Raw genomic sequence first — 18,844 nt, 5'->3', positions numbered from 1 at the left:
GACCTGATGTTTGGCTTTGCATGGATGACTTTTGAGCTGGCGTGTTGATAGGAGCCATTGCCATCCCCTCCTGCTCTGCCTCCCATGCCAGGGGACTGTCCCTGGTCACAGGGTTGTCCCTGCCCTGTGCAGAGGCTGCTCCTGGCACCCCTTCCCTGCGAGCCCTTGCTGCTTCCTAGCACTGGCAGCCACAAATACAATGCAGCTCTGGTAGGATTTTCAGCAGATAGAAGACTTCTAATGGATTGATTTATTAACTGTTTGAGAATGGAGACTACAGGCTGTTGTTCTGGAGCACTCAATGTATAGTAGCCACGCTTTTCCCAAGGGAGATATTGGACTCTTAATATGCATTTTTGGTTTAGCACAAGCAGGCCTGTCATTTCAGTGGGATGACATTTAGTTATCAGGATGGGGGGACAGACCAAGCAAGAGGAACATCTTCCCTTGTTCCCTGAGGGAACAGCAACCTCTCTGTGCAGACCATGTCACTAGTGGGAAACACTCTGTCTAATACCATCCCGGGAATTTTTTTGCAGTGAATAAATAGGGCTAAACTGTGTTTCCTTCCCCAAAGCAGGAATGGGAGATGCTGTGATGTCTCTGCCATAGGCAGCACCTGTGGACAGCTGGCAGTCTTGAGCCACTAATTCTCGATACAAAAATGAGGTTTGGGGAGGGATCTAAAATTGACTCATTTCACAGAGCACAGCAGCTTCTATCCCACGGTGTGCTGCAGAATGGGCTTAATGCTGAGCCACAACAGGCACCAGCCTTCCCTTTTAATGTAACACACCATGGAAAACTGCCCGGTTTATGTGCTTTCTGCCTGGGAGCTTGTATACATCCAAATAGAGGCTTTTATATTTTGGGGAGGGATCTTTTTGTGTGTCTAAAGAGATATACAGAGTGGCAGAAGGCTGGGAGCCAGGCTGCTCCTCCATTCACACCGGTGTCACTTCTATCCCCTCTCTTCCTGTAGAAAGCTTCAAGGTTCTACTCCTGAAAGCTTCAAGGCTGTTTTTTACCGTTCCACTCGGCGAGATCAAAACCAGGACCACGCTCTTCCTCCCGCATCTCTCCCTCTGTCTATTTCACTTTCTCAGACCAACTCACAAGCAAACATACCACCCGCGTTATCTCTGTGTTCGGCAGGCAAAGGATCTTCTCCGGCCCGGGGAGGGCGAGCACATCCCCGGGGCTCGGGGAAGGGGAAGGCGAGCACATCCCCGGGCTCGGGCAGGGCGGAGAAGGCGAAGGCGAGCACATCCCCGGGGCTCGGACAAGGCGAGCACATCCCGGGGCTCGGGCAGGGCGGGGAAGGCGAGCACAGCCCCGGGGCTCGGACAAGGCGAGCACATCCCCGGGCTCGGGCAGGGCAAGGAAGACGAGCACATCCCCGGGGCTCGGGGCAGGCGAGCACATCCCCGGGGCTCGGGGCAGGCGAGCACATCCCGGGGCTCGGGGCAGGCGAGCACATCCCCGGGGCTCGGGGCAGGCGAGCACATCCCCGGGGCTCGGGGCAGGCGAGCACATCCCCGGGGCTCGGGGCAGGCGAGCACATCCCCGGGCTCGGGCAGGGCGGGGAAGGCGAGCACATCCCCGGGGCTCGGGCAGGGCGGGGAAGGCGAGCACATCCCCGGGGCTCGGGCAGGGCGGGGAAGGCGAGCACATCCCCGGGGCTCGGGGCAGGCGAGCACATCCCCGGGCTCGGGCAGGGCAAGGAAGGCGAGCACATCCCCGGGGCTCGGGGCAGGCGAGCACATCCCCGGGGCTCGGACAAGGCGAGCACATCCCGGGCTCGGGCAGGGCGGGGAAGGCGAGCACATCCCCGGGGCTCGGACAAGGCGAGCACATCCCGGGCTCGGGCAGGGCAAGGAAGACGAGCACATCCCCGGGGCTCGGACGAGGCGAGCACATCCCGGGCTCGGGCCGGGCGGGGAAGGCAGCCGGCGGTGCCGGGGCCCGTCCCGCCCTCGGGCCGCGATTGGCGGCGCTGGGGCCGTGCCGGGGGCGGGCGGTGCGCAGGGCCGGGCGGCAGCAGGTGGCTGCGCTCCGCTCCGCGCTGCCGTCTGCCGCGCCCGCTTCTCCTCTCTTCTCCTCTCCTCCGCTCGCCTCTCCTCTCCTCTCCCCGCCGCCTCAGCGCGGCTCCGCCGCCGCCAAGACGCCGCGGGCCGTGCTCCGAGTGAAGAATGGGGCGGCCAAGCTCGCCAAGCCGCCCGCGGCCGCGGGCGAGACCCCCGGCGGCGCCCCCGGCCCCGGGCTCTTCATGGAGCGGTCGCAGAGCCGCCTCAGCCTCTCCGCCTCCTTCGAGGCCCTGGCCATCTACTTCCCCTGCATGAACAGCTTCGACGAGGAGGACGCGGGTACGGGGGCCCGGGGCGGGCGGCGCTCGGGGCCGGGGGTGGCCGTGCGGCGGTGAGCGCTATCCGCGGCCCCGCCGGGGGCTCGGGGGGCAGGGGGTTCGTCCCGGCGGGTGTGCGAGGGGTGCTGGGGAGCGCTGGCGAGGGGATGCGTGTGCCTGAGGAGGTTAAAACTGGGGATGTGTTCCGGCGGTGAGCCACGCTCCGACCGCTAATCGATGGGAAACACGGGTTTATTTGCAAATGGAGCGGCTCCCACGCTCCATCCTCCCCTGGGTGAATGAAGGGCAGCGCTCGGGGAAGGCGTCCGTTCTGCCGGATGGTGTGTCCACTCTGATTTATACACCATCAGCTCTCGGGATAATTGTTCCCAGGGGTTGTTAGCGCCGTACACCGCACTGCTTTTGGAGAGGGCAATAAAGGGATTCAGTTTAAATGAGAGCAATGTAAATCCCGTAACAAAGGCCTTTCAGAATGGATGCAGTGATTTTTTTTGCCGGCATCAGGAAGACCTTTCTGGCTTCAGAGAGTTGGCGGTAGTCATAAAATGAGACCAAGCTTAAAGAACTGCACTGGTAGGGAACAGTAGGAAAGGCATTGGGATGAACGGGAGGGGAAGGGTGGTGGGTGCTGGAGAAGGTGCTGGGAGGAGAGGGCAGCACAGGCGCTGCCTGGGTAGGGAGAGGTGTGCGGGAGTGGATGGAGAGCGGTCGGAGAGCGCTCTGTCCATTCCCGGTGGCTCCCCGGGAGATGAGGGCTGCTTTTCCCAGTGCACACTGCACCAGAGACTGAACCTTGTGAGTGGCAAATAATGAAAGTTGATAACTAAGAGGTATTTTAACACCGACTGTCATGGTTGCATCCCTCAAAATGCCGGCATGCTCCTTTGTCTAGTGGCTCATCTCAAGATGTGCAGATGCCAGCAGGAATACATCAGCCCGCCAGCTGCTACACCTGTAACGATGTTGTTTTTAAAGGAGTTGACGTAAGAATCAATTCATCATCGGTGTGATTAACCTGGACTTGTCATCAGCATCATGCAGGGGTGGCAGGCAGAGGATTGTCTCCTCCAACAGATGTAGTTTTTCAGATTTTTGTCTAAAAATTTTGCTGACGATTTGTTTGCTCTTCAGATGTGGTTCGAATGCCGAGGAGCATACGAGACAATAACGGGAGCTTTGGGAAGTCTCAGCGCTGTTGCTTCAGGAATGATTGATAGTGAGACATGCTCAAGTATGAGAGCCCAACATAATACCTGGGACAGCATTTCATTCCCTGGCGTCCAGCCCCTCCTGCTCTGAGCAAAGTGATAGTTTAGGTGAATGCTTCCTCTTCCAGCGCTTAAAAAAACCCACTTTTGTGCTGGATTGTATTTATTCACACCTGGTGAATGTTCAGGCATGAATGTAATAATAAGCTGCTCTTAATACAACACAAGGACTCGTCTCTGAATTAAATAAATATAGAATTAGGGCCTCATTCTCCAGCAGCTTGTGAGCAGATCTTGCCTGTATGAGTTGTCTCATTAGTGAATCTGCTCAGGGTGGATTCAGTGCGATGGAGATGTTGCAGCGTTGCTCCTGTATTTCGTGGCTGTGAGTGTGTGTTCAGACACATACGAGCAGCCAGCCAGGAGGAACGTGTGCTGCTTTCTACTTCTGGTGTTAAAACTACAGGTGTATAATTTTCTCAAGCAAATAGATGACTTGAAAGAGAAATTATAAGAGAAATGCTGAAATTGTGACAGATAAGATTCTGTATTATTCATACCCATGCATGCTTCTGAAATTGTGAGAGATTCTGACCAGTTTGGGTTGCAGCATGATTTCTGTCAAAAAAATAGATCTCGATAGCTCATTCAGGGAGATGAATACTGCACTTGGCAAGATGTTCTCTGTAGGAGGTGGCAGAAAAAAAATGAAATTGATCCCAGGGGCATTGACAAAGTAAACAATCCTATTTCAAACAGACACATCATCCATTTTGTCTGAAGCTGAGAACCACATCTTTAAGAGAATAGCCATCCTACAGAAAAAGGAGAAGAGCTGATAAATGGCCAAACTTAAAGGAAATCTGACGTTTTCCTCTGAAAGAGGAAAAACAGCCTCATGATAGCTTATAGCTACAAACAGGAAAAATTCTTGTGGTGTTTCATTTAAGTTACTATGGGTGGGTTGTATCAAAGGAGCCTAAAAGGAAATTTACAGATGTGCTGAGAGCTGTGGCCACGTTTAAGCAGCAGTAACAATACCTCTGGCTTCCAGTATTTCACCCTTTTAGTCTGGAAAAATGACTCTGCTTATGAAAAATTCAGAATATACTTCTACTTGTACGCTGTTTCCTTTTCTGCCATGGCTCTTCTGTTCTTCTTTGCTGTCTGCCTTGTGGACATAAGGTGAGAAGACTCTCCTCCTCTTCCACAATTCCTTTGCCTGGTACACCTGCAGTGTGCCTGGACAGAGTTCTGGGCGGGGAACTGGGTGCAGATGATCTCTTAGTGTGCAGAAGCAAGCAGCCAGTGGAGGCAGGAAAGCAACAGGGCTTGGAGCAAGAGACAGGATCGCATGTGAGTGCTTCCAGAGCATGGGGGTGATGGAGTTTCAGATATGTCATGCCCGTGTGTCTCTCCAAAGAGGCGGATGTGGACTTCAGTGTTCTAATACCCTTTTCATTCCTCAGCTGCCTCTACAAAGAAGATGCTCGGAGCAAATGCGGAGCTTTTTTTTGCCAGGAAGTTGCAGTGGGGCTTTGAAATAGCCAAAATGCACTCAGTAGTTCAAGGACTCGGGGTTAATAACTCTTTTGATCTCAGCATGGTAATGTTGCTGGCCTTCCTGCTGGCTGAGTGCCACTGTCTTTGCTCCACTGAGGTCCCCAGCAATGTCAGTGAAGTTTAAGGATTTTTAAACTGCAGTTATTATCAGAATAATTGTTGGTTTAACTTATGCAAATGTCTATCCTACATGTCGGTTATGGAGTAGTAGAGCAAGAAGAGGTAAAAGTCAGTCATGCACTCTTTGTGGGCACATTTCTGGAATGCCTGTTTCTGACACAAACCTTGTGAACACAAATCTTAGCTGTTCCGAGGAGCTGCCATGCGCTTGGTCTTGGCTGGAATCAACCGTTTGGAATGCTGATATTCCTGTGGGAACATATCAGAAGGAACCAAACTGCTGAGAACTGAACTGCCAAGTGGCAGGATCCACGATGACTGTGGGCACCTGCCTTGTAGGCAGCTTGTGGTGCACCTGGGTGCAGCTCATAACTAAAACTGAAGGGATGGGGTGTGTGACATCCCCCTTTGACTGAATGGTGGTCTTAGCACAGCCCTCCCCAGCTGAGGATGAAGGTCATCCTTAAGGTTAATGGTGTGGAGGAGAACCATCTTGCTCCTTGTGTGGAATATGAGGAATGTTCTGGCTAAAGCAGAACAGAAAGTAAGGATTTTGTAGAGAGTAACAACAACTGACGTAGAGCTGCACGTGCAGAAGAAGCAAGCTTTGAGCAGGAGAGAGGAGGTGGTTTGAGTAGCTGGGACAGTTGGTGTAGCAGTGGGGAACCTGCTGGGAGTTGGGAAGTCAGAAGCAGTGCTCAGCTCTGGAGGGGAGAGAGCTTCCAGACGAGCACTACAGAGGACAAGAGCTACACCTAAAGCAAGACAGGTAGGGAAATGCAAACAGTCACTGGAAAGGGATGGGGTTTCCTTTCTTGTGCCTAAACTGCAGGACCCAGCAGCACTTCTCGGGTCTGGGTGTGTGCCCCAGCTGTGCTGTGGCCCAAGTGGGTGAGACACTGTAGTGCTCCTTTCATCCTCCATCCTGGTTTTCTTGGGAAGGACGCCTTCTTGCACTGGCAGAAGGCATCTGAAGCACGCCCTGACAGGGAAGCAGGTTTGGAAGTGTGGAACTGTAGCTGTGGGCCACACTGCAAATACAGCTGCCCTGGAATGCAGATCCAGCTTGAGCATCTACACACGGTTCCTTACACGCACAAGGGTGAAGAGCAGGGCTGCTCTGGTCAGGAAGCAGGGGAAGGTACAGGGCAGCTGTGAGGGACTTGTGAGTGTCCCCTCCCTGGTCAGGACCTCAGCACAGCGACTGTCCAGCTTGGCAGACCCCTGTCCTGGCTGCAAGACAGGAGAATCAAATCGTGTCTCAGCCAGCTGGACCAAGTGTCTGGCAGAAAGAAAATGGTTTCCAAAGTCAAAATGTCTCCTAGATACTGACAGTGAGCCTTCCTCGTGTCAGCTGCTCATTCAGAAAAGAGTTGAATTAGAGATAAAATTCAGCCCAGGCTGCTGCTTTCACACATTATAAAGTACTGGCAGAGGCACTGTGTTACGATCAATTGCTTTGAAGAGAAAGTATGTGAAATACTAATTTAATGGATTTATAAAAAACATTGAAACTGCTGGGGTGTAAGAAGGGGCTGTGGATGTTTAGTTTAGAATATTCTTTTGTTTGGGTTTTATCTATTGAACTTCCTCATAATTTTAAGCGTTGACCTTCTCTATAATTTCAAACATTAAAGCCTTACAAAGCTATTTAATAGAGAGCCCCTCTGTGTGTTTTCATGTTGCCATGGATATTTCTCAGCTGCAGCACTGTATTGGGGTACATATGGTTTAAAAGAAAATTATGATTCAAGACTTAACTAGTCCATTTTTACTTTTTTTTTTTAAATATAGCCCAAGTGCGTTAAGTACTTTTTGTGCTTACTTTGGTTTTTCTTCATCCAAAGTTAATTTTTGGAGCTCTGTAAGCCTCTAGCCAGTTTTGTTAGTTATTTGTAAGGTACGTAACCATGTTCATGTGGCAGATACACAGAAAACAGGAAATTTGTCCATCTGGAATGTTAGGTTTTTTTTTTTTTTTTTCCCAATCTTTTAGAAATGAAAGGATAATTTATCCCTGTAACCCTGCAAAGATAGCCCCTAGAACTCACCTGGCTGTGCATTACCCATTACCCCATGGGTGCCAGCTCTCTTGGTTGGTGCAGGAGGCAGCAAAATCCAGGGCTTTTCCCTCTTCTTGCCCAGAGAGGAGTGTATCTTTGGCTGTAGGTTATCTTAGTGATTGTAAGAAATACCTCTCTCCCCGCTGGGCACATTCTCGCTCTCGGTAAACATGTTTGTTTCATAAATGGGTTAAGGTGAAATAAAAAATGAGAACAGCTCTGGAAGAGCTGCTGTCAAATCAGTCTTCCATCAGACAGAAGAGTATGAAAGGGACCAGCAGCCTGGAAGAAGATGCTGATAAGATCTGCAGAGGCTGGTGATCCCAGACTCAGTTATGAATTAATCCAGATCCTAAATCCAGTGAGTGATTCTTACACCGTGCATTCACCTGGTCAGGTAAAGCTGAACAATCCTTGCTGTTCCTTACCTGCCCTGTGCACTGGAGGCAGCTTTTTGCTCTCAGGCCCTGCTGCTGCACGTGTGAGCAGAGGATCGCAGTTACAGACAACGGGTTTTGTCTTTGGTGGGAGACTGGAGCAGAGCAGGAGCCCTGAGGATGAGTCAGCAGTAGGAGCAAGGGATTCGAAACCTTGTCCTTGTTTGCATTGCTCTCGGTGTTGTGGCTGCACGTGAGAGCCGTGGTCCTGGGCCAAGTTCATGCTGTGCCTGTGGAAAGGCAAAGCAAAATGTCAGCGTCAGTCCCAGGGCGCTCGCGGTCCGTGGCAGAACCCAGCAGATGGGGACGGTGGGACAGATGGGCGAGCACGGGGAGGGGTGACGTGGCATCGGTCAGCGCTCAGCGTGCCAGCCTGCCTTCCTGGGCCACCAGCTGCTTCCCGCTCCTGTGTCCCATGGGGCGTCCCGCAGAGTCCTCCAGCACGCCCCAGCCTGCAGCATCCACCTGTGCCGTGTTCGGAATTGCCAGAAGCGCTGATGTACGGCGCGAGGAAGAGCGGCAGCGGCTAGCCCAGGGGTCTCAAGCGCTGCGCCACAGAGTGCTGCCTGGGAGTTTCCTTGGTGCTTGTCTGGGTGTGGATTTACAGGGGAGAGGGGTGTGGATGGGGTCGTGGGCCGTGGTGGTGGCTCTGTGCTGTCCCCTCAGCTTTTGCAGCGCGCACTTGCAGCCACGCGGAGCACAACTTTGTGTCTCCTTCCCTCGAAGGCGGCCTGATTCAGAGGCCATCGTTCAGAGGATGATGCTGAATTCCAGTAGTGTGTGCTGGAGTTGTTGAGGGTGGGTTATATGTGATCACTGCCAGCCACAGGAAAAGCGTATCTCTTTCTCTTACTCTGCTGTCAATTGATTTCCGAATAGAAGAATCTGTCCCTGGAAAGCTTTCTATCTAGGAGACACTGTTTTCTTACTGCTTCTATTTCATGTGCAGTTAATTCTAATGCAACATTTATTAATTCAAAAGCACTCTGTTCTCCAGGCAAAAGAAAATTATCTTTGTCCTGTCAGATTCTTGCGTCAGGACAAGTTGTGAAATGCTGTAACTACTTTGCTTCAACATTTCTGTTTGACAGAATGTGTGGATCTGCTTTGTGTAGGGAAGAATTAAGTTTGATTGGAGTAGCTGTTTTGAGGAATAATTTATCTGTGCAATTGTTTTCTGGAGCACTATTTGCTTATATTTAAATGCCTTCAGTTAGATTAGAAATGTGAACAGTTTAATTTAGGAAATGGTCTGTAAGTCGTCGATGGTTTTGGTGGGGCAGTGAGACCTGACTCACTGGAGACTCTCAGCCCTGCCGTCTCCTCCTCTCTCCCACAGACATCTGTTGAGAACCGCCATTAGCATACTTGAATAAGGATTTCTGCTCCTCTGCAGAAGTGTTCGACACATTTTGAATATCCCATCTATCCAAATGATGTTCCTTTGGGGTTTGGTTTTATTTTCTGGGAGGATGCTGTAGTGTATGGCAACACGTGTCACGATTGGGGTTCTGCAACACAATGATCCATCATTGTGCCATTGCTTAAGTCATCTGCTGATGACACACAAATTAGGCACTCTCTGCTTTCTGTCAAACCATGCTTGCCTTGAAATCTGTATTTAAGTTGTACCTTGGGCTTTGCTTTTGCAAAACAGCACACTTGTAAAGGCTGAGTAGCCCTGATACAGCCTCACCACACAGGGGTACAGCAAGGTCTGTAGCCCTACCTTTTAGTCAAATGCAGCCACAGTTAAATCACTGAGATGGATAATGTTCCACCTTCATGCCATCAGGTGTTATATCAGCTTTGTCCAAACCACAAAGCACTCATGCAGCCTTGCAGAAACCAGTCTAAAACGTTTGAGTGCTCAACAATTTGGAGAGTACACCATGTACAGAGGTAAATGAAACCTTTTTCTCAAAACTGTTTTATGACTAAGAGGAACTTTAGCTATTATCTGTGTCCTTATTCTTGCAAATATGGAGGTAGGGGGATCACTTTATCTGTTCCCCAAGTAACTAATCTATTCCTAATCAGAAGGATAGTTTACCCTAAAATTTAGCTTAAATCTGAATGGAAATAGTGGATTGCTATTGCATTGCTCCCAGCAACATGGGAAGCAGTTGATCACTGCTCTTTTCAAAGCAACTCTTCACATCACAGAACTGTTCCTCCTTGTGCCAGTAATTCCAGGCCAGGAAAAATGACTGTAATGACAGCCATTGCTGCCTGGCATCTCTCTTCCTCCTTTTGATGTTTGGACCAAAGAAACATGATGGATAGTTTTGTTTTCGTTGGGTGTCTTGGTTTGTTTGTTCTGTGTGGGGGTGGGTTTTTTTGGGTTTTGTTGTTGTTGTTGTTGTTGTTATTTTGTTGGGGTTTTTTTGCATAAAGCAGTTTCCCAAGTTGGTCTTCTTGCTGGACTTGGGATTGTGCAGGAGGAGCAGTGTGGACAATGCCCTGGTTGCTGTCTGGCCCCTTGCAGTGAGGAGTATCTGTTTCCACACTTTGTATGCAGTATTCCTGTAAATACACGCTCTTGCTCCTGGCTAACACTCAGGCTATGATCCATGCTGTTTTCCAGATCATTCCCAGCATGAGTGCTGTGGGTTACTCATTCCCTTTCTGGCATTTGTATGTTAATTTTTTTAGTGCTCTGAAATTACTATTTTTTACACGTGCCTTTAGTGGTTTTCCTTGTGTTGATTTGGAGGGTTGAGCTATTTTATCCCATGGGTATTGGTCTGAATTCAGTATCTGTTGTTTAGCAAGACCCGTGCTTATGGGATATTTGTGGGATTGGGAAGTGGGGTAAATGTTTGTGATAAGATGCTTTATCCCCTGGGCTCCAGGAATACAGCAATGTTTGTGGATTATTTGGGGAGCTGGAGGAGATGCTTTGTAACTGAGGATCCATGGACGAAGTGCAGCATCCTTGAAAACCTTTGCTTTCCGTGCATCCAGAGTGGCCTGTTTTATCAGGCACCTTCTCATCACTTCATTCCGTGACACTCAGGTCGAGGGAGAGCCAGGATGTCATTCACAGTTAGCAGCTGCAATGAGGATAATAGTGGTTCTTACTGTGCTTGACATTGGTGACTGATTTAGGAGGTTATGGTCTCTCTGCCCAAGGAACATGTGGCTGTGTCCTTCTCTGGAGCTGACCATCCTCTGGTGGGCTCAGGCTTGCAGAATGACCCACCTTAGCAAGGGAGCAGCAGTGTCACCGAGGGACAGGAGCGTGGGGCCAGGCTGGCCCTCGCTCAGCTCCCTGGGCAGTGTGGATGAGGCTGACATCTCCCAGTGGTGACAGTTTCCCGGTGGTGACAGTTTCCCAGCGGTGCGGGACTTTTGCCAGCTGCCCACCAGCAGTATGCATATTTACAGTTAGCAGGGAATGTATCCTGCCACGTGGATGGAAAACATGTTAATTGTGTTGCAGCCAAGATGTCTAAGAAGATTAAGATTTTTTTTTTTCCCTGTTGTAAATCCAGCTCCCTGTTTAGCACTTCTCAGCATCCTGGGAGGATTGTGTGGGTGGTTTTTTTTTTTTTGGTTTTTTTCTTTTATTTTACTATTTACCTTTCCTTTCTTGTATTTTATGCATGTCATCACAGCTCCAGTGAAAAGTTAAGAAACCTTAACTCAAGATTTTGAGGTGGTTGCTTTATATCCTTATTTGTGTTTTAATCAGATTTTCAGAAGGAGAAAAGAGAAGGCGCTTCCTTTCTAATGCCTGCTGGATTTTCAGCTGTTGTAGTTGATTAATTCCTGAAAATACCATCACAGCTCAGGCCCAGTAACTTTCCCTGTCCCTTACATTCAGGTTGTGCTGCTGTCCCTCTGGCTGAAGCCCTGCTGTCTCCTGTCATGAGATCTCACCAGTGGCCTGTGGGATTAGAGCAGCTGCTCTGCACCACTTCTGCAGAGCCCTTCCACCTTTATAGCAGTTTAAATTAAATTCACAGTAAGGGTAGACAGTGTTCCAGACTAACTTTTGAAGCTTGTCAGTATTCTGTTTTCCCCCAGATACCTTGAATCCAGAAGGAATTGCAGGAATTGCTGTCACAACCTGCTGTTGCATTTCAGTGGTGAATTTAGTATGTTTGCCAAAACCCCAGGCATTTTTGTGTGGGTTGGTCCCCCACATCTGCATTTGTGGATCACATAGTCCACAGTACATCTGCTCCAGATAACAGGATTTTTGTTTAATGTAAGTAAAGAGGAAAGGCTTAGATTGCATTATCCAGTGTACCTTGCGATAAAAACAAGCGTTCTGCCATGAGCAGTTTCTACAAGAGTCAGTACTTGTTCTAAATGTTAAATGTGCAAAGTTGGGCTTTTTCAAAAATGCCTGTGAGTTTTTGTCTCTGGTATTTGTTGAAAGCGAATGGGATTTTGTTGTGTTCCTCTGAGGAATGTTTTTTTCCCTCAGAATCCCCCTGAAGCCTGTGCTATGTAGTTTAACCATTCTTCCCTTTCGTACCTACTCCTGACCCTATTGGCTCAGGGCCAACATCTTTCCTTGGCCCAAAACTAGATAAACGTCTGTCTTTTCCTATTCGCTCTCTTCTCGGGCTCCTGGAACATCACATCGAGAATAAAGCTTGGACGGAAGCCTGGAGGTGAGAGCCACTCTTTTGAAATCTTTATTCTGTCTCTCTGAAATATATTTCCCTAAACCCCCTGAATAACTGAGCTAGCGAGAGCCGGGGGGGTGGCTAGAGGGAAGTATATTTCCAGGATTTGGGGCTGTGTCTGCTTTTGGCAGTTCAGCAAATCACCGCACAGCTCTGCGAGTGTGGGGCTGAGGCTGCTCTGGTTGTGCAGAGCCGGCTGGAGCAGGGCTGGACCGTCCCTGGGGTTCTGCAGGTCAGGGCGGTTGTGGGGCGAGCGCTGGAAACGCCGGAAAGCAGGGCAGGCGGTGCCCAAAGCGGGCGTGCAGGCCAGCGCTCAGCCTGGCAGACAGCGCCTGTTCAATCAGGGTGATTTATGGAACGGGTTCTGTTAAAAGCCTCCTCGTGCACTTTGGGAAGCGGAGCTGCCAGATTGGTCAAACTCCAATGCCCGGACAGTTTGAGTTGGCTGCCGTAAGGAGCGTGGCGAAACCCGAGCGGCCGCTTCCTCCTGGCTTTGCAGGCTGCCACATCGGTGCCGCCGCTCGCAAAACAGACGGTGTCAAAATGTTACGCGCTGTGAGGACATTTCCATGGCAACGTTAGCATCCCATGACACCCGCTCTCGTACTGCGGTGTCAGCGCACGCTGTCGATGTACTTTCCTCCTCCATCTGGGGCCCCGAGGAGTGCTGTGGTACGGGATCATACGGGTTTGTTCAGTTATGGGGCTGAGGGTGGAAGAGACACTCTCACTTGGGTGGCTTAAGTAAGGCAATGATTCCTTCTTTTAGCGTAGCAGCGCTCTCATGGTCATGTTTGGGGTCAAAAGCACCTGGATTTGCTTTGTGCTGCGCTGAGGAAGCAGCTTTCCCTCCATCAGATGGTCGCTGCAGTAGCTGTGTCCTGCCTGGCGTCAGAGGCACCCACACTCCTATCAGGCAGCTCTGACATCGCTCGAGTTGCAAAGACGCTCTGGTCTTGTTTTGGGCCAGTCCTTTCAGCCCAGAGAAAGCCTGTGGCTGATGTCCATGTGCAGCCTGCAGTGGTCTGCTCCCTCCTCCCCTTCCTTAGCAGGAGCCATCAGCTGCCCCAGGCACAGCTGGCTGTGGGGCTGGTTTTGGACAGCTGCCTCACCCCTTTGGGTGGAGTTTCCTCCATGGCTACCTGGAGGTTTCATCATGTCTTGATCGGTGTTTTGGGCCTGCCTAAAAATATTCCAGTTTTTTCCTGATACCTCTTGTGTCCCGCCAGGGCTTTCAGTATTCCCCAAGGTTTATTTTCTCCTTGTCTTCCTATATTTCTGTATTTTTGCCAGGTAAAATATTCCAAAAATAGCATCATGGGGTTTTTTCACACGTATATTGGCTCTTTTCTCTTGACTTAGGGAAAGCTGTTCTCAATATAAGCTAGAGCCTTGGCAAGAAATAACGAAGGTGGAGATGTTTCCTGTATGGCAGCCTGTGGACCTTCCACCAGTGCACGTTTCTCATTTCTGCTTGGTATTTTGTTAGAGCAGGAGAGGGAGGATCTGGGGTTAGTTATTGTGCATGTGAAGATTCTGCAGATGGCAGAGGCAAAGAGGTGTTTAACTAGGGATTTGCCTACCCAGTGTGTACAGGCTGTGGATGTGCAATTCAAGGTATGTGGCTACACAACAAAGCTGTTTTCACACAGTGGTGCTACAGCATAAAGGGATCATATGTGATAAAACCCAGAACTTGTGATCTTCACATCTGGTCTAAAGGGTCTGAGAGGGTAAGTGTGAGGTTTGAGAAAGTATCTGTTGAGGCTAGGGGAAGGAGCAGAATTTGATTTCTCAGTCGTATCTGTTTGTCTGGACCCACTTCTGAACTGTTTCACAACAATAATTCTCAGCTCTCCCAGTGCTCTGCTTTGAGTTGTGCCAGAGTCCCAAGTTAATCATTCTATAAACTTGTTTTTCATCTGTTTCCACTGAATTCCTGGCATCTGCCTAGTAATAGGAGTAGGTCTGTTCCTGTGACCTGGCTGCTCATTCTCTGCAGAAACACTTTTACTGCTCCTGCACAGGAGACGTTGCTATGTCCTAAACTCAGTTTTTCCCAAGACCCAGTCCAAGCCAAGTGCCTCTAAACCTGGCATCGTGTGGGCCCTATTTCAATATTTTTCTATTTCTGTCTCAGTACTGCCTGGCTTACCTACTAAAACACTCTGTGAAATATTGCATGATCAGTTGAGGCAAAATCTGGCTTGTTGCTCTAGGAATAATACCAGGCAAATTATCCACAGTCCATTTTATTTGGTGAATTCGACTGTTTTCACAGCCTGTTCACTGCAGCTGTCTGCTGCAGAAAGGCAGCGAGCTTGTTGGACAGAGTGACTGTAAAAATCAGGAAGTCTTATTTCAAGCCATATTTTTGTTTAATTTACTGAAATCTAGAAAGCTGTATATTTTCTAACACATCTTTGATCTGGAGCTCTAGGGCTGGGTGTCCAAAGATTGCCCATACAAGGTACTACCTGCATGAAAAATGTTGGTGGGAGGTTGAATCCTGAAGCAGGGACAACATTCATGATGGTCTGAAAATGTTTCACTGAGCAAAATATTAAAAACTTCACAGGCTTATGCCAGTTTTATTAAAAATGTGCTTTTATATGCAAGCTGACAAAGACAGGAGTGTTCTGTGAATGTCAGTTACGCAGATTAAAGCAGCATTTGGCATCTGATACTCAGTTAATGGTTTGAAAACTGGTTTTTGCCTGCTTTAATGCTAAATTACTATGTCCAGAAAGATTATCAGCCCTTTATTTAAGTTTACAAAGAGGGGAAAAAAAAAAAAAAAAGAAGAAGCTTTGCATCTTAGAGGGTTTAGACATCGTAAGAGATTTGATGACCTGTTCTTTTAACCTCTTACAGTCATCAGACTTGAGAGGAAATTGCAGTCAAAAGTGAACATTTTAAAACTTGCTCATCCGAGCGGTCTAACAGTCAAGCTGTTTTTTCCTCTTGACATTCCTCTGCTTAGTTCTTCAGACCTGCAGGTGTTCAGTCCACTAAGGCTGCAGTGCAGAAAGGGGGGAAAGAGCTGCGGAACTAGGACAGACTTGGAGTATATTTAACAATGTTCTATTTCGATGTGACAACAGCTATCGAACACCTACAAGATTGCAAACTGTGATTCACTCGGAAGCTGATATAACTGATGTCACGTTGTATTAATAGCTACAGAATTGTAACTGCTTTTAGCAGTGAGATTCATTAACAGCCTCTACAAACACTCTTGACAATCAGTTGAAAACCTGAAAATATTAGGTGTACATAAAAATGGATTATGCCATAAAGGAACCTCCCCGTGCTGCCAAATGTGTTTACAGCAAGTTCTTGAGGGTGTTATGCATAATGATTCCTCTTCATCACTTTCAGTAGGTCTTAGTGATAGCAAAAGGTGTTTGAGGACTGATCCACACTCTGAATTAATTAGGAGCTGCTGATCTAAGGGTTGCGTGATGTGAGTGTATTTGGGGATTATGGTGTCCATGGCGTTTTTCGTGGCACGTGAAAGCTGCACAACCTTTCCGCATCGTGCTGATGATGTCTGGGAAGGTATTTGTGCCTTCACCTGTTTTAGCTGCACATTTTGGCTTCAGTGGGTGTGGCAAACCATGCCTAGACAGAACTCTCCAAGGTGTACCAAGTGCAGGGAGTTCTGCTCCCCTCTGAGCTTTGCGCTCTTTCCTCGGTGTGGGCTGATATCCGTGTCTGAGGAGATGGGTGTGGAAGAGAAGGAAGCGTTCAGTTCTTCCTATCTTTGAAGGTACCAAATTAGTAGCTAACAATGATGGCATATAATGGCCCTCTCCTGCCTCTGTTAGCTCTCCTCTGGGCTGAATGAGTTGGTTACTCTTCCAGGCTCTTCGTAAACTCGTCTCTTCATTACACATGTGGTTTTAAGGTTTGTGTCCCCAGCACAGCAGGTCAGGACATGGTTGTAGAAGTGGAGTGAAGACTGAGATTCAGGAGAGGAAGTGTTCAGGGTGCCATTTGCTCCGTGTCAAGTTGCGTAGTCAGGCTTGTCACTGGAAGTGAATGTGTGGATGTGTAAAGCTGGGCTGACATTTCCAGTGCTATGGGTATTTCTGAGAGTTGTTTCATCATGATTGGCCACCTACTTCCCTCAGTTCCATCTTTCCCATGTATGTCACAGTACCTCTTCTTTTCCTCTTTTCCTTTTGGACATGAATAATTCCCTTTTCTTTAAGTTTTCAGGTGATGTCTGCTCTGTCTCATTCATCTGCCATCAGGTTTTGGCATCTCTCATTTGGGTGTGACCATACTTTTAATGGCCTGTGACTCTTAGGCTGTCGTGTGCTGACTTCTGGAGATGGAGTCATCTGAGACTGGTAGGAAAGGTTGGCTCAGGAAACAGCAGAACTGCAAATAACGTTCCTTTGAAAGCAATACTGTCCACCAAGGAGGCAAAATTCCTTATTTTGGGAAGATGGAAGCCCTTTTGATTGTTCTTCTTTAGAAGGTTGGAAATCTTGGGTTTGAGCACATCGTTAAATGGTCATTTGCCCTTCCTCCCTGGAGTTATAGGCAGCTGTCCAGAAAATTAAGTACAATCGATCATCTTCCAGTAACACTGTTTATATTTTAAACATCTCAACGGCAAACGATTCATTGGGCACATAACACAGCAAGTGATCAAACCACGTCTGGCTCAACATGTCTGTTGAAACAGCCTATGACAGTTAAGGAGTGTAATTAGCAAGACACATAGAATGGGATTGAAAAAAGATGTGAAAATAAGCAGAAGGATTTGAAAAGGATTAAGAGAGTAAATGACAAACCAGTAGTTAAATGGTGCATGATTAATGACTGTAGAAGTAAAAGGTTGACTAAATATTGTGACTCTGTAATGGCTGCCCCAAAGTAATAAAAAAATACTGTTTGAAAGAATCCAGACCTGGATTTATATTGACACATATGCTGACTCCGGATTTAGACCTGTTTCTTAGACTTGGTTTAGGTGAGCATCCCCTTAGATGCTTTTGTGGTTGTCTTGATGACATGAGATTCCTCTTCCATCTTTGATATTGATGATCAGCATCAAGGTATCACCACCCCTCTGAAATGCTGAATCCTCTTCTGAGCTGTGGGGTGGGTGGACTGGACTAGCAGTTTGCAGCATGTCAGTAAAGCTGTTCTGAGGAAAATCAAGCTCCGTGTTCAGTAGTTCCAAGTTTACAGAGTTTAGTTTTGTGTCTGAGCACTAAGTTGCTTTGATTTCAGTAATTTGTCTCCCTCCGACTGCTTTATTGTCATTTGATTTATTAATGAGTTGGCTCGGACACTGTCCTAGTGCTTTCTCACAGCTGAGTGAGACCAAGGGTTGTGCTGAGCACAGATTGAGTGAAAACCACACCATTTCCCTGGAGCTTGGATATACAAGAGCTGGAACTCCCAAACTATAACCTTGTTATCAGCAGCCCTTCCCAACACTCATTCTCTCTCTCTCTCTCTCTCTCCTTGTAGAAGAACTTCAGATCATGCTTTCTTTTTCTGGGAGTGGATTGTGATGGTTAATTAGATAACGTTTGTAGAGCAGTGTACAAAACCAGCCAAGGGTCACTGTCCTCACTGGTATTATTAGAGCTGGAGGAAGACTGCCAGAAGGTATTGATTACTTGGTAAAAATAAACCCTTCAAACTTCTTTGGGTTTTATTCATTGCTGCTTTTTATCTCGGCATCCTGCAAACATTTCAGAGGGTGGATTTGTTTGCCAGAAGATCAAAACAAAGTGTTGACAACCACTGGTGCCAATTTGTAGCCTCCCGTGTGGGCGACATCAGAGGAAATTGTGCAGTGCTCTGGGAAGTCTTTCGAGGCTTTGAATCCCCTTGGATCCTGGAACTGTTGTTTGAGCAAAGCATCCAAGTGTCCAGGTGGGATAGCACATAAAGTATCAAGCACGAGAGGATCTCTTTGGGGATTGTGAAACTGTGTTGTGTATAGAAGCTTGTATATACTTCCTGAAGTTGACATTTTGATTTGTTTAGGGAAGTCTGTCAATTAATTGAGTGAAGCTGAGTTTTGCAGGGTGCAGTGAGTGCTGTTGAGAGCGCTGTGTCTGGCTGGTGGGAAGGGCTCAGTGCCCTCTGTGTTTTCTAGTTCATCTCTCAGGCATGGTGTGTTTTCTAGTTCATCTCTCAGGCATGGTTTACATCTCTCACACACCTCACCGTGGAAAACAAAATGTCACACTTTGAATTCATTAAGCAGCTGTGACTATTGAAAGGGAAAGCTGTTCCATATGACAGTAAAATATGGGGAAGTCATGTATCTGTAGCAGAAAATACATGGGAAAGACAAATATTGTGTAATGTTTAGAAGAGCCAAGTCATGCTTCATAAAGGGAGATTTCTAAGGAGAATGGATACAACAGGAGGACAATTCAATCAGGAATATAGCTTATGTGATAGAAAG

General features: G+C 48.2%; 1 protein-coding gene across 1 annotated transcript in view; it reads left to right on the top strand.

Moving 5' to 3' along the window:
* Window positions 1-2,069: 2,069 nt before the first annotated feature.
* RIMS4 (regulating synaptic membrane exocytosis 4) overlaps window positions 2,070-18,844 on the top strand; it is a 52,455-nt gene continuing 35,680 nt past the window's right edge. The window contains exon 1 of the mRNA XM_040080104.2: window positions 2,070-2,366. Coding sequence (XP_039936038.1) covers window positions 2,270-2,366 — 97 coding nt within the window. The 5' untranslated portion in view covers window positions 2,070-2,269. The remainder of the gene's footprint in view (window positions 2,367-18,844) is intronic.

Source organism: Hirundo rustica, chromosome 16 (genome assembly GCF_015227805.2).
Source record: "Hirundo rustica isolate bHirRus1 chromosome 16, bHirRus1.pri.v3, whole genome shotgun sequence".
Taxonomy (NCBI): domain Eukaryota; kingdom Metazoa; phylum Chordata; class Aves; order Passeriformes; family Hirundinidae; genus Hirundo; species Hirundo rustica.
The sequence above is the reverse complement of the archived record's forward strand: the minus strand, read 5'-3'. Positions and strand labels throughout refer to the sequence as shown.